This window comes from Aedes albopictus, chromosome 3 (genome assembly GCF_035046485.1).
Source record: "Aedes albopictus strain Foshan chromosome 3, AalbF5, whole genome shotgun sequence".
In the NCBI taxonomy this organism is placed as follows: Eukaryota; Metazoa; Arthropoda; class Insecta; order Diptera; family Culicidae; genus Aedes; species Aedes albopictus.
Window position 1 is genome coordinate 69,434,382 of NC_085138.1, and position 25,000 is coordinate 69,459,381.

Below are 25,000 nucleotides of genomic sequence, written 5' to 3' on the forward strand. Positions count from 1 at the left end.
ATAAATGTGTAATTGAGTTAGTTTTAAAAATTAAAATTTTAGTGTTTAAATGTTTAAATTTTATCAGTTTACCGAATATACATGAACATTTTTGGTTCAAACGAACGAAATTTGTCTCCGTGAATCCTGAACATTCTGAGAGAATCCTGATATCATCTGTAAAATTCAACATGGGGATGGGACAGCTTATGCTGAAAATCTCTCAAGACAAGGGACAGCTTACGCCGAGAGAATCCCAAAAATTTCTAAATTTATCGACATTAGGGTGAATGTACCAATAGTGGTGCTATTAGTAGCTCCTTGTAGTAAAATAATTGAATAAATTGTTAATACCACAAAATAAAAAGTCTGAAAACGTTAATCGATAGTTTTTCACTTAAATTTGCTAGGAAAAATGTAAAAACCAATGTGTATTTCAGTTTTTGCTAATAAATCACTTGCACCAACTATTGGTACACGGTTCCTATTATGGAGGTAAAACTTAACATTGGTTCCTATAGTGGCGCAACCCATTGAATTCTTATGGGTCCCACCACTATAGGAACACTACCACCACTATAGATGCAAAGGAGCAAAAAAGTTAAGGAAAATAATTATTTAAAATAGGTTTTCCGCCAAATCCTGAACACAAAACTGAATTAATGTTATTAATTGGGTGTGATGCATGTGTTAAAAATGCCATTTGCAAGCTTTTTGGTCGAAATAATGCTAAATTGCCACTACCACCACTATTGGCACTACCTCCACTAAGGGAGCTTTTACCCTACAGTCCCACCAGATTTTTTCTTTAAAAAATTAAAGTAAATTCAATGTTTATGAAATTTTTTGTTCCTACTTCACTGATAAATTTTAACGCTATACTGATGAATACGCTTTGTGTTTGTCCATAGAGAAGGAAACAAGGCTAGAACTTAAAACGCGTTTTTCTCAATTTGCTTTTATGGAACATGGGACAACTATGCTACACACGGCAGATTGGAAAGAGGGCCTCATCATTAGGAACAACTTTGTAGAAGACTATATTTGTCTAAAAAATCATTTGAAGGTTTTGAATGCCCCTTTCCTCGTAAATCTGGGTCCTGGACCACTGTGCAATAGGGATATACTAGCATGAGTTGGTGGGTTCGTTTTATTCTATTGTGAAAGCTTAGTAGAATGTGTTCACGTTTAACATGAGATGAATTAGTTGTGCATTGGAGACTCGGTTTTGTCAGCTTTGTGACCCGACATTGTTAGCCTTTTCTGAACACGGAAAATAAAAGTGTGTTTTACTCAACATTGCCATTTTAGAATCAATAATAACTCAGTTGATGTTTTTTGTATCATAGGGGAACTTACGTATTCTCGGCAGTTTTGTTGTCTTCGTCATGGTTTTTTTTTTGAAACCTGTAGCTCTCAGAGTTGGCCTCAAATTCTTCCCAACCAAGATGAGTTATATACCCAAATTTCAGGCGATTCGGCCCACAAAAACCCCCCATGACGAAGAGAACAAACCTGCCGATAATACCCATCGTCACCCTATATAAATTACGAAATAAACAAATCTCGTGTAACTTAAAAAAAAAAACAGTCAATTTTTTCGGCCAAATATAATTTATACTTGAAAAACTTATTTATTAGAAAGCATAGTATGTTGCTAATTGGCAAATTGAGAGATGAATTTGTGAAAAATCGCGTTCTGGTGAGATCCGAACCCACGACTCCGTATTCGCTAGACCGGCACTTTAACCGACTATATCACAGAACAAGTAACGATTCTGCGGAATAGAAAATTAGATGGACTCCGAAATTTTTGCTTCGATCGTTCCAAGGATCGCTAGGATTCTTCCCGGAACTTCTCGGGGAATTCTTCCATGCATTTTCTATAAGAATCCATTCAGATATGTCCTTAAGGCAATCTTCTTGTGCTATCTCCACAAGATTTTCTTGTGATTTCTTTCGAAACTCCTTTTAAGGCTTATGCTGGCATTTCTGCAGGACTTGTTCCTGGAATTTCTACAGGAACTCCACTAGGGATGTATCCAGAAATTTCTGTGGTTTAAGTTTTCCAGGAATCTAGGGATTTTCCTCTTAGGATTCGTTCAGAAATTCTCCTGAGATTTCACCGAAGATAGACATTTCTTGGACAAAATTTCTATGGATGTCTTCGATTGTGGGTCATTTGACAGAATTAAAAAAAAAAAAAACAAACTATAGTTGGAATTTATTCAGAAGCTTATTAGAAGAGTTCCGACAACTCTTTCGAAAATATTACAGAAATCCTTCTAAGAATTCACCAAAAAGTCATTGAGCTCTGTCAAAGATGCCTCCAAGACATATGCTAGAAATTATTCCATAAAAACCCGAAAAATGCTTGCTATAAACCTTCTAAATGTTTCCATAATATTCTTTATATCTAGGAAGCTTATTGATGTTCAACAACAAACAAACAATATCTTTGAATATCTCAGTTAGTGAACTGTTCGCAAAGTAGATCTACTAGTATCAATTATTTGTTTGCTTCAAAAGCATCAACCTTTTGCTAGATTTAGGTACCTACACCAATTAGTTAGGAGAGCAGCTGCTAGCTCATCAATTCAGTACAAGAAACCCCCACACAACAAAAGAAAAAAAAATAACAAGATAGCACAATATGTCTCAACAAGTTTTTCCCCAAATTTTGTTGAAACGCAAAAAGGATACAATTCCTCAGCGTGCGTCCAACGCCCGCCGTCGTTTTCGCTGCGACACATCTTGCCAGGATATACCACCCCTTTCCACAACAGCGAAAAGGAGACATCCTTCCAGATGTTTTCAACCCCCCACGTGAACGTTTTGCACGTACCTAAACAAACGTCTTCAAACAGGAGGGTATAGGAAAACAAGGAAATCTCTCTTCCTTGGCGTCACTCTCTTGAATCTTTCTGATGCTTCTGTTACAAATCGCGAAGCAGGTGCGTTCATCGGAGAGCGGCGCGCGGAGATGCTGCGAGATTTGAGTTTAGTTCAGTTCAAGGTCACGGTCACTTGGTTTCTATCTATTCTACACACAGCCAGCCAGCGGCGTGAATGTGATTCACACATGGAAAACAAGTGTGGTGGTAATGAACGCAAACGCCGCCTCTCGCGGATTAGATTTTCTCTTCTCCAGTTGTCGGGAGGCAAACTCTCGCACCTGGAAAATTCGACGCGCCATTATCTCCCGATACGGACGACGAATGAACGCCTTCCTTCGCACACCAAAATGATAGATTTTGGGTCGGAATTTCCATCGGAAAATTTGTCTTTATTTGGGCAGTTTCGGTCGAAGGCGACCGACTATATGTAGCACAGCAGCGCTAGGCTAAAATTATAAAATTTTCGATGACGACAAACCCATGGGGCGCGACGACGACGGTGGCGTTTAGCAAAAACCGCACCGTGCCAGCACGGAAGGTGCCGAAAAACAGCAACGCGACGCTGGTTATGTTTGTCCAAATTTTATTTTTAAAATCCGTGTCAGCCAAACCAACCCAGTTGTGGAAAACAAAGGAAACTGTTGCATAAACGAGGTTTTTGCCTTCCCTCCGACTGTCCGTCCCCCCTTTCTCCTTGATGAGAATTCATCCGTTGCGGACGAATGGGGTGGAATACGGCATCATCCTTGGACAATGCTCTAGGAAACTTTCTCTTTCGATGAGGTCGAAAACATCACTCATCGGACGATGGGATGCAGTCTCGAATGAAGGAATAATGCCATATACTTTATTTATCTTACACATGTACACATAAATTCACAAGCGAAAATTGATGGATTTTCATTGAACAACAGGGCAAATAGCTTGGACTTCTTTATAAATTTTTATGTTTTAATGAATCCTTTAGAGTTTAGGACTAGAAAACTTGTACTTTTATTTAGCATGTTTTTAGAAAACTACAAAACAGCATGTCAAGTACAATCAAAGTTTATTGGAATGATAGATATTAATATTTGACTTTTAGGCTCTGTCTCATTTGGGATATTAAATAATTCCAACTAAAATTTGACAGTTCGAAAATCAATGAGTAGTATGTTTTTTCTGATAAAATTTACAAATGCTGATGTTGAAAATGTTTGCCTCACCAAAAAAGTTTCCACTCAGAAACGAAAACTTTAAAATAAAATTATATCTGGCTTAAGGACAGAATTGTTAGAATCCCAAAATGCCCGACTTTGGCACCTACTCACGATTTTGAGGACACAAAGGGCTTAGTAAACAAAACCAGCGCACCTGAACTTCTCATTTTAAACTTATCACAAGTGAGCAAGAACAGAATAATAAAATGAATTGTTGTTTGAAGCTTGCTTTTTGAGATTTGTGCGTCTGTGCACTGTTGAAGCGGGATTTCAAGAGGTTTGTCCTTAAGCTTATTCTGCACTGAAATGTCTTCGATGATTTCCTAATCCAGGTTGCCTCCCATAGTAAATTCCCACTGGAAGTTCTTCAGTAGTTCTTCCCGAGATTCAACATAATTATCTGTAGCAGGAGCTCTAGAATCTAAAAGAAGTTTTTTCAAGAATTTCTACTGATTTTTTCAATAATTCCTTTAACGGGTATTATTTCCTCTAACTCTCTTACAGTAGCTTTTGGAAGAATATAAAAGAAATGTAAGAGGAATTCGTGCGAAAAAAACTTGAAGAATTGTTCCAGGGTCTATTAGAAGAATTCCGTGAGGAATTTTTGAACAAATAACTAGACAGAATATTACAGAAGAACTAGACAGAAATTACATAGACAGAATTCAACTGCAATTCACAAAACTTTCTGAAGTAGTTTTCAGAAGTTTTAGAAAAAAAATCCTGAAAAAATACCCAGTGGCCTAATTTCCCCAACAGGTGAGAAAAAAAAAGTTATAGGGATTCAGAAAACAGTATGTAACATGATCTTCATCATACAATTTCTCAGTCCTTTTCCATCTACATTGATTGTTACTATATGCTGGATGCAATTTGTGGATTATTCTAGGAATTCCTCCCGAAACTGCTTCTGGGGATACCTCTAGTAGAAACTCTATCTGAGAATTATTCCAGGAATTGCATCTGGAATTTCCTCCGAAAACTGCCCATGTCTAGATTCTTCTAGGAACTTCTTTCGAAGATTTCTCATGAAGATTCTTTCAATAATTTCATTTAGATGTATTCTATGGACTTCTACATATTTATTTATAAATTCTTTCTGGTGGAATTTCTTCCGGAATTCCTACAAAATGTTTCAGGAACTCCCCAAAGATTAACAGAAAAAAACTCCAGGAGGACTCCTAAAAAGAAACTTCTGGATGATTCCCAGAATGAACTACTGAAGAATTCCTAAAAAGAAATGCCAGAAGTACCCCAATAGGGACTTTTGAAGGATTCCTACAAATAATTCCAGGAGGATTTTCAGAACAACATCAAATATTTATACCCGTAACAAACATTCTAGAGAATTTCCAGAAAAAATACCTGGAAGATTTTCAGAATAAAAACAAGAAGGGCTCCCACAAAGTACTACCACAGACAGACGTTCTAGCTCGAACAAAATTATTCAAATTTTCTATATAAATTTTCACTAGCGACACCTAGGCAACCGATTGCCACAGTGCAGTTGGCAGTTTGAGAAACCACATGCTTCCAGCCGCTTACTTACCACCCAATTCACCACCCACCGAGAAATAAAATCAAAACAAACACTGTCAAAATCATTCCTACATTTGCGTCACATTCACAAAGATTTTCCAAAGCGAGTGAAGTTCATCCAAATGCAGTTCTATTCAAGCAAATCTATGTAACATAAAAGTTATAATGTGTAAAATAATTTACAAGAGTCCTGCGCTAATTTGTGCAAAAGATTTTAGATATTAAATAAAAGTCATTTACCCTGCACAAATTATGTGGAAATATTATTAGCGTGCAACACGTGCGATCTTTTCCCGCCATCCAGCTGGAAGACGACCGTGGTGACAGTTGTTGGTCGCAACGCCCATGTGAGGCAGCGATTGAATATGAACGTCGCTAACGCCATCTGTTCGCTGATTGCCACTTGGCAATTTGTGGCGTGCATGTTTTTTACACAAGCTGCTGAGTCAAACTTGAACGTCTGTCTGAAACCCCTGCAGGCTTTCCAGGAGCAAATGTTGCAGGATTTTAATAAGGAAGTCCTGGAGGAATCCCTGAATGATTTCTGCAGGAGTTTAAGAAGAGCTATAAGTTATCCTTAATTCTTTTCTGCAATTTCTCGAAAAGCTTCTGCTAGATTTCTTAGAATCGTCGTTAGAAATTCTTCAAGATTATTCTCCAAGAAATCTAAAGATTCTAAGAAAACTAGCAGGTATCTAGACGATTCTAGAAGAAACTCCTGCCTAAATCTCAACAAGAAAATCTGTTGAAAACTCAGAAAAAGAGACTTCCAGCAGTATTTTGGAAAGTAATTCCTGGGGGAATTCCAGAACATAAACTTACAGTTAACAGAACAGAAACTTAGAGTTTTATCAATCTTTCAGACTTCGTTGCACAATCCCAGAACTATTTTCTGAAACATCGCCAGAAGGTGAAGATATTCTGGAATTTTCAAGAACACAAATCTTAAAAACCAAATGACGATACAGGCTGAAACGTTAAACTATTGATTACCACCAGCAGTTAACGAATTGATTAATCTTTCAGCGCAAGCCGTCATTTGGTTCTTCAGATGTGTGCTCTTGAAAATTCGAGGTTTGGATTCGTCACAGCTTCACCAGAAGGGACTCCTTGGAAATCTCAGGAAAAACTTCCGATGGAATCTCAGCAAACAAAAACTTTTATAGGAATCCCTGGAAGAGCGTCTGGGGCAACTTCAAAAGGAGCTCCTGGAGAAATCTCAAAAGGAGTTTCTGAAGGAATTTCAGAAAAAAAATAGATGAATACCTATAGGAACTTCTAAAGAAAATCACGGAATAACTCTTGGAGGAATTTCAGAATTAGATGCTGGGTGAAGCATAGAAAAATTCCTGGAGAAATCTCAACAGTATCTCTTGGATTAAACCCAGAATGATTTTCTAACAAATGCTTATTACTGGTGGACTGGAGAAATTGCCTTAGAAACTGCAAGAGGAACTTAAAAAGAGGCATCTGGTTGTTTACTGGAATTAAGAAGTCCCAGAAAGAACTCCAGAAGAAATTCAAGACGTCTGCAACTCTTATAGGTATCTCAACAAAAACAGCATATAGGAGAAGAGAAAGAAGTATCTCCGGATGAATCCCAGAATAAGCCCTTTGAGGAAACCTTAAATTTTAACTTGAGGAATTGTAATGTATATCCAATTAACCGAAGTGGTGAAGTTCAAGAGAAACTTCTAGCTCAGTAGAAACTTATCCGTAGAAGGAATGCCAAAATATTTTCAAGCATTCATTGGCAGCTGAAGAAAGCCATTCTTTCAACAATTGTGGAAACCTGATCTAAACATTCAAAACAAGGTTAGGCAAATGATACTTAGCCACGTGGAAACTACAATGTTGAACTTGCTTTGACATTCATTTATGCAACAGAAACACATGTTTGATGAATAAATTGAGATTTCAAATTGCGAAAATTTGGATTGTGAAGAGAAGCACACCATGTGCAATAGTGGAATCGAGTCCAGTTCTACGCCAGAAGACGACGGAGGCGGTCAAGTGGCACCGTAGCTTGGAGGGATAGAAGCACCTGTCTAGCGTGGGGATCGATTCCCACCGGAGCACGTGAATTTATTTTCGCAGTTAGAAATCTCAATTTTTTCATCGTATTGCTATTTGTGTACAGCATCTACTTTTAACCTACTGGCAATGATGGTTTGAGATGTCAAACACATGGTAAATTGTTATTTCTGTTTAAGGCTCAAATAACCATCATTCAGTCATCAGCAATCATCAATTTTTCAAAAGCAGTTTTCTTCCTCTAAGTCACAAAACCGTCATTGAAAATTATTTCACTGTTATCCAGATGGTGACCAGAGTGCAGTGATAAATTATTATTAACATTGGTTGAGATTTCAGCGAGAAAACTGCTTTTGAGTTTTTGCTAAACGATGATAAAAAAGACACGGACAACGTCTTCAGCTTTCGGCTGTACAGACTGTTTTAAACTTAACATTAGACAACGGACAACGGAGCATGCACCAGTGGAAACGGGGAAGAAACTATTCTCAAGAAAAGTTTCAACGCCCGAAGCGGGAATCGAACCCTCACCCCATAGCATGGTGCGATTATAAGCTTGGTGACCCTAAAGTCAAAATTTCAGAGTTGAAGCGTTGTTAAGAGGAAACAAACCATCATGGTGGAGCCTCGTAGCCGTGCGAGGCTCCACCATGATGGTTTGTTTCCTCTTAACAACGCTTCAACTCTGAAATTTTGACTTTAAAAGCGATGACAAGATAAAAGAAAACAGCTTTTTGAAAGATGTTTTTAAAATGTTGCTGCATGTGCTGCTTGGGTTAAATGTGACCAGCAACCTAGTCAACAACTGTTAAATATATTGACTCTAGGAAGTCATTCGTTATTTGTTGGACGAATAAAGATTATTTTTTGGGTACAGTAAAAAGCTAGGTAATTCGGCAAATGTTTAGGACTAGTGTCATGCAGGAATGTTTTATATTGACAAACTTGTATAATATTTAATGTTCTGAGTTTCGAGTTATGCATAAAATAGTAGATAACTCAAGACTATTTCAAAATTAGGCGAGTGATTGCGTTTATAAACCGTCTGTTACGTTTCTCCTCGATTTCGCGTTATGTTCAATTTGGCCAGCCGAATGAAATTGGCTGGTGGCGCTACGCTATCCTGCAAAGTTTCAAAGAAACGATTGGAAGTTTGAATTGGCGTTTTCTCGGGTCTACAGGCGTTATGGTCGAACCCAAGTAACAATTTTAATTTTATCAAAGTTTTTTAGCGATTCAAAAACCCTATACATAAAACCATTGATGCCGACTTGAAAATGCTCTCGAGTTCTTGTATGCCTCAATAAGCCCACGTTCTGGCTAGTTGGCCCAGTCTTATTGGGGTCTACAGGACTTCGTATGCAAACCGGCTTAGGATTTCGGGTTGTATCATAGTTTTATCAACCTTCTAAATAAAACCATCTTCTGACTTGTCAAATAATTGTTTTGATTATTTTTCACTCTCAATGTTCGATCGTCTGAATAAATTATGCTTGATTGTTTATCCAGCCATCAATTGGAAAGATGCAGATATGGAATTCAGATTTGTTTTCCCATTTAATACGTGTCAGGAGGCTTGCCACGGAAAATTTGTGGTGAATGTGACTGTGATAATGACAAAAACTAAGTGCGCCACACAAACTATGCATAATTTGGAAGTTAAATGCATTTTATTTACTCGGTGGAATTGGGTGCAAAATAGGTTTTTTCAACACAGCGGAGTTTTAAAGACATTATGTAATTTTTCTGACAAAATAAAATGACAGAAACGTGTTGTATGGTTTAATTTGATCTTAAGCTGTACGTGAAATCATAAAATTGAGTAATGATTTTTCTGTATTTACATAAATTATCCCGACTAGGCGACATATTTTTCTGATAAAACTCTGTGTTCCTGATGATTCCTCCAATAGGGCTAACCCTCCTGAGGTGGTCATAACTTAGCTCATGATAGAACTAGCGGTTTTATCACAGCATTTTTTTGGTTTATGTTACGGCCACGAAATCTTTTGTTGGTTTTATGCATTGCCTCACAGTTTTGTGTATTTGTTTACAAAAAAAATCTCTCCGACAACAACTGCAAATGCAAGTTTTATCGAAATGACATATAATTAGTAACAAAACCAATTCATGACCACTTGCAAGTCTTTAAATGACGATGTTTATAGCAGAAGTTTTATGATAGTTTTATGGAACGCCAAAGGTTCAAAGTAAAAAAACTACCACATAAAACTAATTTAGAACAGCTAGCTTTTTACATGCTCGTATAAAACCGGGATAAAACATGAATAAACCTTCAAGGCATGCTGATTGTTACTTGGGAAGTTACGCCTTCCGGATAGTATGAAAAGTATAACAATCCGTAGGTTATAAAGGACTTTTCTCACGATTCTGTGGCATATTTCTTTAGTGTAACAGTTCAGCAAAAACGCTTCAAAATGAAGAGCGCGTAGTATTTTCCAATGCAATTTAGCTAGCATGACTATAAAGCCAATGGAAGAAGATTTTTAACGGGACGGTGAATGTTTTTTTGTGTTCGAAACTAATTTTGATTTCTTTACGTGAAAAGTTTGCGCGAAAGTTTGTTTTTAATCCCTCATGTTAGTGTTTTGGTTTTGCAGCAAGTGTTTCTTATTTGGCCGACTACAATATTGATTTGAACTTAATCGTGGTGTCGTCGGTATGTGCAACTTCATTCCGATTAACAAGTATCGCCGAGTATTGTCGATGGAGCAATCAACTAATACGACTACGGGAAAACACTCATACAGTTCTGTTGACATCTCCATACTGATGACGTCAACCAATTTTTTGTAAGATTGCACGTGTCGGTTTTGAAGAGGATCTGTCTTGCCATAGTTTCATTTCCTGAATGATTTTGGTTTTCCGGTTTGTCTTCTGCCAGTCAGTTTGGTTTTCTGTTCTGCTGAATCGTTACCTGTTCTGTGGCTTAGTCGGTTAAGGCGCCGATCTAGCGAATACGGAGTCGTGGGTTCGAGTCCCGTTTTTTTTTACAAATTCATCTCTTAATCAACTGTTAGCAGCATTTTGTGTCTATACCATGAATTCCCAAAGAATTTTGTTTTGACCAAAATCTCCCGGAACCTTCTATAATTATAATAAGATAATTATAAATAAGGGTGTCGGCACTGATTTGAGAATGAAATTCATCATGGCCTACCCCTAACCTGATCGTTCTGGGCTTTCCAGCCCATGTGAGAACAAATTCTAGTCTACTCAAAATAATTTGAGATTCTTTTTACGAAATCGATAATGGATTATTCTAGAAATGTGTTACGAATCTGATCGATGTGAAATCGTGGCGATTATCCTATAAATTAGTCTGCGCAGACTTACGGCAGCTCCGGTGAACATTTGGAATTTTCGGCTCTCAGTCTAATAAATTGCGTTGATTACTCTTCTATCATCGCCGACGTTTCGGTCCGGCTATTGGACCACCTTCAGGGCTCGATACACAAATCAACAGGTCACACAAATTCTGCGAACGTTCAAACAGTCGGGCTGTAAAGGGTCACGCCGTCTGGTACACTTTTGGGCCATTCGTTCCGGTTTGGTTTGGAGATTCCCTATCTGGTGTGCCACTTTATTTAAACATTAAAAAAAAAAATGCGTCCTTCATTTTTAGGGCATTTCAGACTCTCTTTCCCTCCTCTGTCCCGCTTTTTCGTATACTCAATATATAAAGTGCCACACTTTTAGAAACCTTCTTCGTCTTAAGCGACGGTCGTCATATTTTAATGACCTCTAATAGTTAGCGCAGGTATCAACAACCATGCGCCCCCATGTGTGTCTCCTGAGAAACATGTGGATCAAATCACCAGAAAACCTTAATTGCAAGCAAGAAAAACCGGAAGTTGCTATTTTTCATTGGAAAATCAAAGGGTTTGCCTGCCTGGCTTCTAGAAGGATGTTTTATGCTAACATATCTTGACACCATTCCGTTCAAGGTAATGATTACATCGCATTTAGCAATGATTTTATAAATTGGACCATTTAAAAACTATCTTGGAATTTTGGACTTTATTCCCCTAATCTGTAAAGAGGTTTTCCAGAAATTGGTTCAGGAAGGACTACAGAAATAACTTACAAATTTGTATCATTTGCATGCTGTTTGTTTTGGACTTGGTCATGAAAGATGAACGTTTGGGTAGACAGTTACAGTTGTATTCGACTGGAAAACGGAAGGCTTGGTAGTCCACTACCGTTTACCGGCTAAACAGAAAAAGCGTTGATTATGTCTCACTATCCTTGCAACCTTACTTCTTTCCAACGTGTACCACACGACGAAAGTTCCCTTCATTAGAAGTTGAACCAACTAACAACGTACCGTAGAATTCACGCAGAGTACGGTGAACCCAACCAGCAGCGACCGCGGACCGTGAGAGAGCGAGAGCAACTCACCCCTAAACCCTTAGTGAACGCGCGCGCCCGGCTATGAGTAGTGTGGGTGGGTGGTTGTTTGGTCCCTTGCGAGCGACGACGACGGGCACGCAGCCCTCCTAGACCGCTGCCGAAGCAGCAGTCAGTCGTCGTCAGTAGGTATAGACCACACGCCGCGAGATGAAGCAGTTTTCCTCGAATGCCAAAACGGAAGATCAACAGATTATGTGCGTCACTCACCAACAACGCCACCACTAGTACCCCTGCTAGAATCAGAGTGTGTGGGAAGCTTGAAACCACGTTGTCGTCGACATCGACCGTCGTCGTCATTGATTGTCGTTGTTGTCGGTTCTGCCGATGCACCGAGCGAGTGCGACGCCTTGCTGCTGTTTTTATTAGTGTTGTGTCCAAACGAAGTTGGTTGTTCTAGTGCGGAAATAAACGGAAGCGCAAATTTTCTGGACGCGAAAATTTGCGGCTTGCACCGTGTTTCGGGTGCTATTTTGGAGTGTGCTGTAAAGTGAAGGCGAAGAGCCAAGAAGACGGCGGCGGCGGCGCGCGGCATGGAAATCGATAGAGCCGAGCAGGGTGCTCTGGTTCAGTAGTGAGAAGCGATACATGAAGGTATGGTTTTAGGGGGAGGGTCAAAGAACTACACGAATCCTGGGGTTTGTCAAGGTGGCTAAGTGAGACATCAACGTTCTAGTTGTGTTCATGGTAGTGCTACGTTTTTCGTAATAGCAAGGCCCTGTCTGTTGCCGCCTATGTCCAACAGAGCGTACTCTTTCAATGCTCGAATTTTGGGTACTGTGTAGAGAGATGATTCGCACTTTGCCATTCTGGTAGTGGCGCGGCGCAATTTTTGTTTATTTGGCTGAATCAGATATGGCGAGGTGCCCGACAAGCGTTGGTGTCTGTCAGACAAGCCGGTAGACAATCTGTTCATCAACCTGCACGGGAACATCGCGGCGCGGCGGCGGCAGCGTTTTACGACGTACCTCTACGTTCGTAGTACACAGCGCTGGAATCGGATTTGACGGGCGCAAAGCTTCCCCAATATTGGTAACAGCGCAACAGCTGCTGTTGCTACTGCTGCTGTTAGTGCTCGTAGGGACGTATTGGTTGGCTGGATGGATAGGTGGAAGCACACGCGAGTTCACTGCTGAAAATGAGATTTCAATTTCGATTTCGACGTTCGCTTTGACCTTCACCCGGAGAGTGATGATGGTGCCCGGAGCGGAGCGCGCGCGCCTTTCGTGTGCTCACTCGTGGTGTCGTCGCTCGTCGGCGGCAGCGGCGGGTGACCAGCGACGACGTCAAACGCCGTGGCGGTACCCGACCTCCGAGGGCGATGGAGTGGAGCATTCACCACCACAATACAATAACAAACGTTGCCGCGTGAACAGCGTGGTAAGCGTGGTAATGGCTGGGTGGGTGATTTGGTAGAGCGACGATGGTGGCGTTTAGTGAAGTCAGTTTGCTCTCCATAGGGCAAGTACCTATACACCACGTTCAGCAAAAGCCACCTGACGTGTGTGATGGTTGTTGCTTGTGCTTCGCTTCGAGTGGATTTGATTGAGTTCGGCAATTTGGATTGCGATTCACCCACAATGCAGGAGAGGTACACGGGGGTGGTGCGCGTGTTGAAGCGTTTCAACAAGTGGCCGGAGGGGTATACAAAGCTTCTATTGAAGGGTGGATTATTGATGGAGAAATTTGGTGCTTGGTCAGTTGAGTTGGGAAAAAGTATGATGCGTCTCCATCGAGAGCCCATCGAAGAAATTTAAAAAAATATGAAACAAAGGATTGTTCTGTGAATTATACCAGTTTAGTGTGATTGAGTCTTTCTTCTTCTTGAGGTAACGTCGCCAGTGGGGCAAAGTCTGCTTCTCAGCTTATTTGCGTATTTGCGCGTATTTGTGTCAAGCTTGGGTGTAGTTTTGGGCAACACGTGTGTTTATTATTGTTGATTCGATAGCTGCGTGCGGAGATATTTTCTTCAGTAATTAATGAATAATTTGGAAAACCCGCTTTTTTATTTGTTTGTTGCTTTGACTAAGTCTTGTGTAAGTTTATATGATGTATATGAGTTTATTGGTGAGTTAAAAGCAAAACATAAACAAAACGGCTTAAAGTTCAATTCACGAACAACTAGCGGAAGTGCATTTCATTGTGGTTTTAATAGCAAATCAAGTGATTTTTGTTTTGCCTGCAAATGCGTTTATCTGGCCAAACTTGCGGTTGCGGTAATGTAATGCAAGTCCTCCCACTGGGATTAATCTATGAAAATATACAGCAATTTATCCCGATAATCCTCCTAGGATTCCTACCAGGCTTCATCATGCAATTCCTTCCAAGGATCCTGATTCGTACTTAGATTTCTCCTGGTATTCTACTCAGGATTCATCATGGAATCTCGTAAGTATTCTATAGGATTCTATAAGATTCTGACCGAGATTTAACTCGGAATTTCTTCTTCGGATATCTTTGAGGAATTTCTTCCGAGAGTTTTTTGTAAGTGTATCCTGGGGTTTCATAATGGATGCTTCTTGGAATTTCCTCATTGACAGGGTATCAACAAAACAAAATTCTCTGAGTGTTCCAGGTTTTTCCAGGGGAGATTTCTATGCAATGTTGTACATATACTGCTCTGTACTGGCATTTACCAGATTTGCTGCTATGGCTGAAACATACTATGAAAAACTTGTAAACTTCTAATGAGAAGGCACAGAATGTTTCTAAATGACAAATTGAGAGATGAATTTGTAAAAAAAAAGCGTTTTGATGGGATTTGAACCCACGGCTCGGTATTCGCATGGCCAGGCGCTTTAACCAACTAAGTCACAGAACAGGTAACAATTCTGCGGAAGGGCTCGGAGTCTTTCTATTCCGCAGAATTGTTACCTGTGCTGTGGCTTAATTGGTTAAAGCACCGGTCTAGCGAATACGGAGTCGAGGGTTCGAATCACATAAGAACGTGGTTTTTTCACAAATTTCATCTCACAACATTAGCAACATTTCGTGCCTTCTAACTACAAGTATTTCCAACGATGTTGTAATATTGAGATTTTAGTATTCATCCATGATTGTTCCTTGAATTCCTTCTTAAAATCCTCCCGGCATTTATACGGTAATTCCTCTTTTAAATTCTTTCGCAGTTTCTCATAGAGCTCACACAGAACTTGACGTATTTGCTCCCATAAATAGTTCTTTCTTAGATTTTTTCGGTGCTCTTTCAGGATTTCGGAGAGTTGTTGCTGGGATATCTACTAGAGTTCCTCCCAGGATTTCTACAGGAGTTTTTCATGAAATTTCCGCTGAAGTATCTCCCAGAGCTTTCTTCCAGAAGTTTTCCCAAAATGATTCCAGAGTTTCTCGCTGGATTCCTACCGAAGATCCTTTGTGGTTTTCCGGGAAAGATTTCCAACAGTTTCTCCCGAGATTTTTGCGAGAATTTTTGCAAGAAGTTCTTCCGACATTTCGCATGGATTTCCTCGCGGGATTTCGCCCGTAGTTCTTCCTGAGATTACTTATAGAAGTTTTCGGAGTCCCTTCTTGAATTTCCTTAACATTTCATCCCAGGGTTACTCCCAGAACCTTTTTTCGAGATGTCCCACTCCCAGCTGGATTTCTTCTGAACTTCTTCTCGAGATTTCTTCAATAAGTCTTGTCAGATTTCACTTTTCGATATTTCACCGGGAATTTCTAAACAGCAATTTCATTATCTCACGAGGCATTCCGGAGAAAAACTTCTGGCAAAATCCTTGCAAGAACCCCGCTTAAGCAACACCTGCAACATCATCAAAACTGTCTGTGGCTTTCTATGCTTTGATCTAAAAGAGTTGCAATAAAAGCATACGCAACTTCCATCTTGTCAATTGAGTTGGATTTTAACGCCGAATATCGTTAAGTTGCGGCTTTGTTTCATAGGAATCACTAATAACATCGTGTTTGACATCGATTCATGGAGGCGGAGCTTACATATTCCTCACAAGTGACAATACAGCTTGCATTAAATGTGCTTCGTAACACACATAAAACATGCCACTCTGGTTTGTTTATTCAGATTAGGTTACAAATGTGTTGTGGAAAACTTGCGCGTCTTTTCATTTCGAAAGTTTTCTAGCTTGTGACAAGGAAGGTGCATTGAAGTAACGCTTAACTTCAGTAGCTTTTATGGCATGTTGACCAGCAAATCTCTCACAGAGTTTTTGGTGTAGTATGTCAGGTGAGTGGTTAATACTCCTGGTGTCCATAGTTCGAGTCTTGGCCCATGGAAAAACAATCTTAGGAGATAGTTCAGGGTTGATTCAGAAAAAAAAACTCCAAGAGACATCCTATGAACAACAACGGAAGAAATTTTCTTAAATAAATTCCGCGAGAAACTGGGAAAGAAATCTCTGGTGACACTTCAAAATTAAAAAAAATCAACAGGAACCTTTGGGAAATATCCCAGCTGAAAGTCCTGTAGCCAGGGAGAAACTTTAGAAGACATCTTACGGAAATTTCTTGAAGAAATTAAAGGTAAAATTTCGGAAAAACTCCAGAGAGGAGCTCCTGCAGGAAATTCGTAAAAAAAAACTCCTTAAGAAATCCTTGAAGGAGCTCTAGCAGAAATTCAAGGAATATCTCCTGTAGCAGCTCTGGGGAAAAAACATGGGATTTTGGAAAGAAATTTTGTAAGATCGCCGTAATCTCGCGTTTCTTTTAGGCAATGTTGTAAATTTTCACCTCACAAGTGCTCATCACAACTTATCGACTGTATTTTAATCGCTCGCGATTGAACTGTGCACTGCCAATCGATGACCAGACCAAATGAAAAGAGGTGGCAAAACAAGCAAGACGTAAACATGCAAACGATTTTGTGCACATCTGACAGTGCCGCCACTCGCGCGCCCGAACAGCCGAACCTTACCGAATGGGTTGGTTGTAGAAGCTAAGAAGCTACAATACGAATGCTCGGCACGCACACAGATGAAACATTCGCATACACTGACACTATACCAATAAAAGTTTCCAGCCGCGATAAGCAGCCGTTCAAAAAACCACGTATGCTTTTTGGGGGGAGAGGGGGTCTGAAATTGCCAAATTCTGGTCAACAGCCCCTAAGCTCATCGACATCATCGAAAGTGATGAAACTAAAGGCTTATCTGGAAGGAAACTGCTCAACAGCGAAAAGGAATAACCAACAAGGCTGATCAGCGTCGAGTCTGTTCTTGTACAATTCGTACGGAAGGTTATACCTTCCAGAATTCCTTCACTTAAGCGTCCAGGTTTCCTTTAGGGATTCTTCCCAGGATTCCTCTAAAGATTTATCACGGATTTCCTTCCAAAATTCCTTCATTGGTTTCTGCTGGAATTTCTTTTGAAATTTCTTTAGGAACTCCTTCCGGCATTCTTTCATGCATGCCTCCCGTGATTAGTTTAGGGATTCCTGTGAGAATTCCTCTTGGATTTTTCAGGTATTTTATGAGAGACTTCTTTCGGAATTCCATAATTTACCGCAAAAATTCTTTGGAGTTTTATGGCGGAATTCCTTTAGAAAGTTTACTTGGGTTTTCGTTAGGGATTCATCCAGGATTACTTCAGAGATCCTTTCTCCCTTAAGATTCTGTTATTGGTGATCTTTCAGTATTTTCTCCCTGGGCGGTTTTCTCTGGGATTCCTTCGGGATTCTCCTCGGAGTTTCTTTAAGGATTTATCACAGAGAAACAGACGCTTCCCATCGATCACCTTTTGATCACCGATTGGTTCAAATTTTCGGTAATTGATAAATTGTTGCGTCTGTTTATCTGTAGATTTATCCTAAGTTTTTTTTTAGGAATTCCACTAGGATTCTTTCTAGAATTCTTTCTAGGATTCCTTTATTGATTCCGTTCGGGATTTCTAAAGGAAATTCTTCCGGGATTTCTCCCAGGATGCTTTCACAGATTATTCCCAAGTAACAATCAGCATGCCTTGAAGGTTTATTCATGTTTTATCCTGGTTTTATACGAGCATGTCAAAAAGCTCGTTGTTCAAAATTAGTTATATGTGGTAGTTTTTTACTTTGAACCTTCGGCGTTCCATAAAACTATCATATAACTTCTGCTATAAACTTCTTCAGTTTAAGACTTGCAAGTAGACATGAATTGGTTTTATCACTTATTATATATCATTCCAATAAAACTTGCATTTGCGGTTGTTGTCAGAGAGATTTTTTTTTGTAAACAAATACACAAAACTGTGAGGCAATGCATAAAACCAACAAAAGATTTCGTGGCCGTAACATAAGCCAAAAAAATGCTGTGATAAAACCGCTAGTTCTATCATGAGCTCAGTTATGACTACCTCAGGAGGGTTAGCCCTATTGGAGGAATCATCAGGAACACAGAGTTTTATCAGAAAAATATGTCGCCTAGCCGGGATAATTTATGTAAATACAGAAAAATTATTACTCAATTTTATGATTGCACGTACAGCTTTGGATCAAATTTAACATATAACACGTTTCCGTCATTTTATTTTGCCAGAAAAATTACATAATGTCTTTTAAAATCCGCTGTGTTGAAAAAACCTTTTTTGCACCCAATTCCACCAAGTAAATTAAATGCATTTAACTACCAAATTATGCATAGTTTGTGTAGCGCACTTAGTTTTTGTCATTATCACAGTCACATTCACCACAAATTTTCCGTGGCATGTCTCCTGACACGTATTAAATAGGAAAACAAATCTGAATTCCATATCTGCATCTTTCCAATTGATGGCTGGATAAACAACCAAGCATAATTTATGCTGACGATCGAACATTGAGAGTGAAAAATATTCAAAACAATTATTTGACAAGTCAGAAGATGGTTTTATTTAGAAGATTGATAAAACTATGATACAACCCGAAATCCTAAGCCGGGTTGCATACGAAGTCCTGTAGACCCTAATAACACTGGGCCAACTAGCCAGAACGTGGGCTTATTGAGGCATACAAGAACTCGAGAGCATTTTCAAGTCGGCGTCAATGGTTTTATGTTTAGGATTTTTGGAACGCTAAAAAACTTTGATAAAATTAAAATTGTTACTTGGGTTCTTGGCATTTCTGCAGGACTCCTCCTGTGTTTTTTTTCGGGCTTCCTTTGGGGATTTTCGCTGGAATTCCTATTGGGATCCTTTCCGGTGTTTCTGTAGAGATTAATCCTGAGATTCCTTTAGGAATTCCACTAGGATTCTGTCAAGGATCCCTCTAGGAATTCTTTCCGGGATTCTTTTATTGTTTCCTTTCGGGATTTCTATAGGAAATTCTTCTCGGATTCTTTCAGGGATTTCTTCCGGAAGGAAGATTTTCACAGATTATTCAAGACATTTCTCCAGGATTCTTCCTGTGTTTTCTCCCGGGCTTCCTTCGAAGATTTTCCTCGGGATTGCTTTCGGCCCCCCTCCTGGTGTTTCTTTAGAGAATTGTCCTGGGATATCTTTAGGAATTGTTCTAGGATTCTGCTAGGAATTCTTTTCGGGATTCCTTCATTGTTTCCTCTAGGGATTTCTATAGGAAATTCTCCCGGGATTCCTTCAGGAATTCTTTCACAGACTATTCTAGACATTTCTCTAGGATTCATCCAACGCTTTCTCCCGGGCTTCCTTCGGGGATTCCATCAGGAATTCCCTCCAGGATTCCTTAATTGATTTCTTACGAAATTTCTTCCCAGGTTTTGTTTAGAGACTCCTTCCGAAGTTCATTCAGGAATTCTTCCCAGAATGTCTAGGATTCTTTTATTGATTTCTCCCTGGATTAGTGGATTAGTGATTTCTCCTGGGATTCTTTCTGGTATTTTCTAAGATATTCCTCTAAGGTTTAATTAGGAATTTCTTCGAGAATTTTTCCTGGATTGTGTCAGGAATTCCTCCAGCGATTTATCCCTCGACTCCTTTATTGATTCATCCCTGATTTCCTTTACGAATTTCTTCCAGGATTTCTTGTTTCGGGGAATCTTTCCAAGATTATTTTAATGATTTCTCTAGGAGAGATTATTTCCAAGATTTCTCCTGAGACTCATTCAGGGATTCCTCCGCGATGTCTAGATTTAACCGTGTATCGTAAAGTGCGTATAAAAGTGCTTAGTTTTTTTGTGACTGTTCCGCACCGTTATTGATTCGCTCGACATTTGGGGTGCGTATCGATGGTGAGTCGCATACAATTAATTAAACAAAATGTGGCGCCTTTCGGCAAATAGCAACGAAAGCTCCATTTACAATTTGTCCTCTGACGTTTGCGTCGTCGCCGTCGTCGTTACCGATTCCGGCAACGTACGTTCCCCGAAGGTTAACCCCCCGGATCAACTTGAGGTATATCAATTTTCAAGCGGTCCGCTCGGGGAGCCACCTTTTACATTTTATACTTTTCGCGTGCCGGAGGAGCGTACCTATATATCGACATCGACGATCGTTACCTGTTCCCGGAGGTTTCAGCAGGTTAGGCAGGGGGGAAATTGAAACCGGAGGCGCAACTGTTGCGATGTCACGATTTTCCGAGATTTTCCCTTCCTTCGGCTGGCTGGCTGGCTGGCAACCGACTGGGCATATAGATAAACCCAAATCGTTCGTTCATGACGATCTCAGAGAGAGAGATAGAGAACAAATTGAATCAAATTAAATTACGTTCGAATTAGCGGGAGCCGGGTGCTGTGTGTAGTCGGCGGAAAGTACCCGGACTAGGTATAGGGTGTAGGATTCATCTCCGAATTTGTTTTTCATGAGAAAGCAAAAAAAAAAACGGAGCAATGTGAAAAATGTACGAAAACATCTTCGGAACGGAAAAGCGATTATGATGGCTTCATGTATGAGAGGATGTATGCAAGACGAGGATAAAATTGGTTGGAGTGGTTTTCAAAATTGCTTTATTCGGTGTTGATTCTAGCTTATAGCAAGTCAAACAATTCAGGGTGCTTACTTTGAAATTCATAGCTATGGTGACGAATACAAAGCCATGTTGTCCATTCATTCAATGTATTTTTTTCTGACCAGCTAAATGAACGAAAACTACACGAAATTTGCACATAAAACACTCCGTCACCAAATCAATCGATTTGAGCCTCTCGAACGCAAATGGACATCACCCGGATATTGTGATACAACTCGATAAGGGAAACGATGTCGACGTTGTTGGCAACATCAGAGACTCCACCACATTCGTCATTGGCTGTAACGATGACGATGCTCTGATGCTCTGCATTGCCGCTGTTACTGATGCTGTGCCTGTGCTCTTAATGGGTTGCCCCGGCAAACAGGGGCGATGAGTGCAAAAAGTTAATTACAAACCGGAAGCAATGACACTTTTATTTCCCAGAAGGACTAGGGTAGAAGCTTCAGTTTTGGCCAGCCCGGAGTTTTGGCCATAGTGCGATATTCAACCTGTAACGATCTAAGTTTGCATAAATTTATTTTTTACTAGCAGATTCTAGTATAATAATATGATTGCAGCTGTTAAAACCATAAATTTTGATTAAAAACTGAAAGAAAAAAATAATTTTCCTTAAAAAATCAGCTCCCATATATCTATTTTGGCCAGGGTGCTTCTAATTTGGCCACTCCCATAAGAAATACACGTGATTGGCCAAAATAGAAATCAAAACTGAGAATATGGCCAAAACTGCGGCAAGACTTCTATTTTGGCCAGTGCCACTTTTAATACAAAAATCAAGTATTAGCTTGATTTTTGTATTTTTCTAATAAAGTATAGATCGAAACCTTTCATTTAACACGTTGGTAGTTTTCATTGGATTATTGGTTATTTTTATAAAAATGATTTCCCTTAGACTGGCCAAAACCGGTGCCCGCACCCTACTTCTGCTTGATTCACATCTCACAGCTTCTCTGACACCCCCAAGCTCGCACTGTCCTCACCCTTTAGCAGGTGCACAGCACATGTAGGTATGTAGGTCGTTCGCATGAACTCAATTTGACCTGCGAGTTTGATCCCATTTTCTACTTCTCTCCGGTCATTTATTTTTGAACCCATTCGATAAACATATACATCGATGTAAGGGGGTTATCTCTGGGGATCGGACGCAGCAGTGCGAGGTGCTACATCCGTGCCAGAAAGGTTATCAAAGATTTAACACCGGGGTTTTATGAATAAAATATCCTTTTTCATGCTATGAAGTGTTTTTTATGTTCGATCAAAGCTATACCTAGAATTTAAATCACACCCATTATTCTCCCCCCTTTGCAGACAATGGACTTCACACCGCTGCCGTCGGAGCTAGAGGAGCTGATCCTGTGCAGCTGCTGCCACCTGCCGTTCAACGACACGGATGCAGTGCCGAAGCTGTTCTCCTGTCGGCACTATTTCTGCCTGAAATGCGTCAACCAGGTGCTCATGAAGGGCACCGAATTGTACTGTGTGCACTGCTGGAAGCGAACGGAGCTCAGCGGACCGGACATGAAGCCGGAGAGCCTACCGACGCATAATGCGATCCTGTACCTGTCGCAGAATCTGAGTATGATTTCGAGCGGAAGTGCCACCGCAGGGGGAGGAACCGGCACAGGAAGTGTCAACGGTGGTGGCAACAAAAAGCCTCCTGACAAGAGCGGAACGAACGGAACAGTGGCTACGAGTAGTGCCAGTAGTGTTCTGAGCGGTGGAGGCAGTGTAGCGAGCGTAACGAACGGAAACTCGGCTGCCAACGGAAACATCGGTTTAGGTAGTAATAGCGCGAATGCCGGAGGCACCGGTCCGATCGGTTCGGGAAAATATAGAAATAAGGGCGAAAACTGTATGACGCACGCGATGCCGAATGCGTTGTGGTGTCTCAAGTGCAACATAATCCTATGCCGGGCCTGTGCCAGTACGGAAGAACATCGGAATCATTCGGTGAAGACTCAAGCGGAGGCGCGCGACCAGATCCGGTCAGACATCGCGTCGGATCTGCTGCTGATGCAGAAGAGTCTATCCGAGTTGCAGCATTTCGTATTTAAGCAACGTGATTTCCTGCTCAAAATCCTGGAAGCGTGCACGGCACTGAAAACTCAGGTCGAAACGGAACTGATCAACCACCTGCCCACGTTCGAAGTGGCAGAAATACGAAGTAACCTTACGAAAGCGAAACTATTCCTTACGATGCTCGATCAGCAATCCCCGGCGGACGCGTACAAGCTGTACGCCAACCTCAATATCGAGAAACAACGGCTGCAGTCCAAGTATCAGGAGATGTACCTGCAGTGCAAACTCGACGATCTGATACAACACTACGGCATACTGTTTGACTTCGAGTTGATCAAACAAGCCCTGTCGAACCTGAACACAATCGATCCGATCTCGTTCGGAAACGGTGCCATTGGTGGACTGGGATTGACCGCCGGCGGTACCACCATCAATGGACATCACAATTCCATACTACTACTTGCCAATTACTGTATCTCGCAGCTGTATTCACGCCACATTCTAACCACCAAGCATCATCAGCAGCACCAGCAATCGCAGCATATCGATCCCAATACGTTAGGCTACGCAATATCCTCCCCCTCGCAGACGACTTCCGGAACCGGAGTACCGCATTCACCGAACCACACCGGTATCCTAGCGGGACCACCGGGAATGCCCCAACCACCGCTCTCCGGAACCTATGCAAGTCAATTGAACGACATGGCGTCAATCATCATTGGCGGCCCTCAAATGCACCAGGGTAACCGAACCGACGGAACTAACTCGGCCCGTACGTCCGGTTCCGGATCGACATACCTGAGCGAAATCCTCAACGGTAGCACATTGCAGCATTTGCATCAACATTCCGGATCTTCCCAGCATCAACCGCTGACGCCTCCGGGCCACCCTCTGTCCTCATCTTCCTCCAGCGTGGTATCGCTAGTTCCTTCCACGGCCCAGCAACAGGTGCAGAAGCAGGTCCAGGCGGCCGCCGTGGCTTCATCGCTGCTGTGCAACCCATCGCTGCACGTCTACCCGATCTACTTCTTCAACATCGAAATCAACGGCCAACCGTTCGGCCGGATTCTGATCGAAGTGCGCAACGACGTCGCGCCGAAGATGGCCAAGAACTTCGGCGCCCTGGCGAGCGGCGATTTGGGCTTCGGCTACAAGGGCTGCAGCATCTTCCAGTGCTGGGAGAACGAGAGCATCATCACCGGGGACTTCGAGCTGAACAACGGCCGCGGTGGCCGGTCGGTGTTCGAGGAGGGGTTCTTCATGCCGGACGATACGAAGATCCTGGCGATCCGCGGTTCGGTCGGGATGCGCCGGAGCCAGAAGCGTCACGACAACATGGGCCTGGTCGGGTCCCAGTTTCGCATCATACTGCGGGAGATGCGCGGCTTCACCGGGATCTTTGCGTTCGTGGTGGAGGGGCTGGACCTGGTGGAGAAGATCAGCCAGGCGGGCGACTCGGCCGGGAAGCCGCAGAGCAACGTACTGATTGTGAACTGTGGTAAATGGCAGTAGGGGGGGTAGGGGGTGGGGGAGTGATGAGGAAGAGAGAGAGGGGGAGGGATGGAAGCGGATTTCGGGTATTTTATTCGGGGGATTTCATGAAAACTAGTTTAGTTTTAAGTTTTCGTTTGTCTCTTATCGTCGCCGTTTATACTGATATGGGTTATGTTTTGTTAGTTGAAATACGTAGCTAGAAGCAGGCTGTTGTTAGATTATATGATTTTTTTTTCCTAGAATATTGACTAGTTTCGAGTATTAGTGCATTTAGTTTAGTAAGGGCGTTAGACATGGTACGAATTTCAGGCTGCTACTCCGCCGTAGTGGTAGACTAAAGAAATCTGAACTGCGCGAGAGGGCAGTGTTCGTGACGAGGGTGATAGGCTAGTGGAGGTGATTAACAGTGGTAGAGGTATGACGGTAGAAGTAATTGTGGTGTCTCGTTCGTGGAAGATAATTTACCTCTACTTTGTTAAGCTTTTTAGAAAAGTTTCATAATCGAATGACTCGTTTGACAACAACCTTTTCATTTTACTGAA

General features: G+C 41.2%; 2 protein-coding genes across 2 annotated transcripts in view; one reads left to right on the forward strand and one right to left on the reverse strand.

The window, feature by feature from the left end:
• The window catches only part of LOC109427099 (nuclear protein localization protein 4 homolog), a 116,185-nt gene that overhangs the window by 37,095 nt on the left and 54,090 nt on the right, over positions 1-25,000 (reverse strand). The window lies entirely within an intron of this gene.
• Positions 11,895-24,854, forward strand: LOC109400184 (uncharacterized). The gene is made up of 2 exons (XM_019672653.3): positions 11,895-12,673; positions 22,254-24,854. Exons 1-2 carry the CDS (start codon positions 12,668-12,670, stop codon positions 24,474-24,476), a joined length of 2,229 nt encoding a protein of 742 aa, XP_019528198.2. The 5' UTR covers positions 11,895-12,667; the 3' UTR covers positions 24,477-24,854.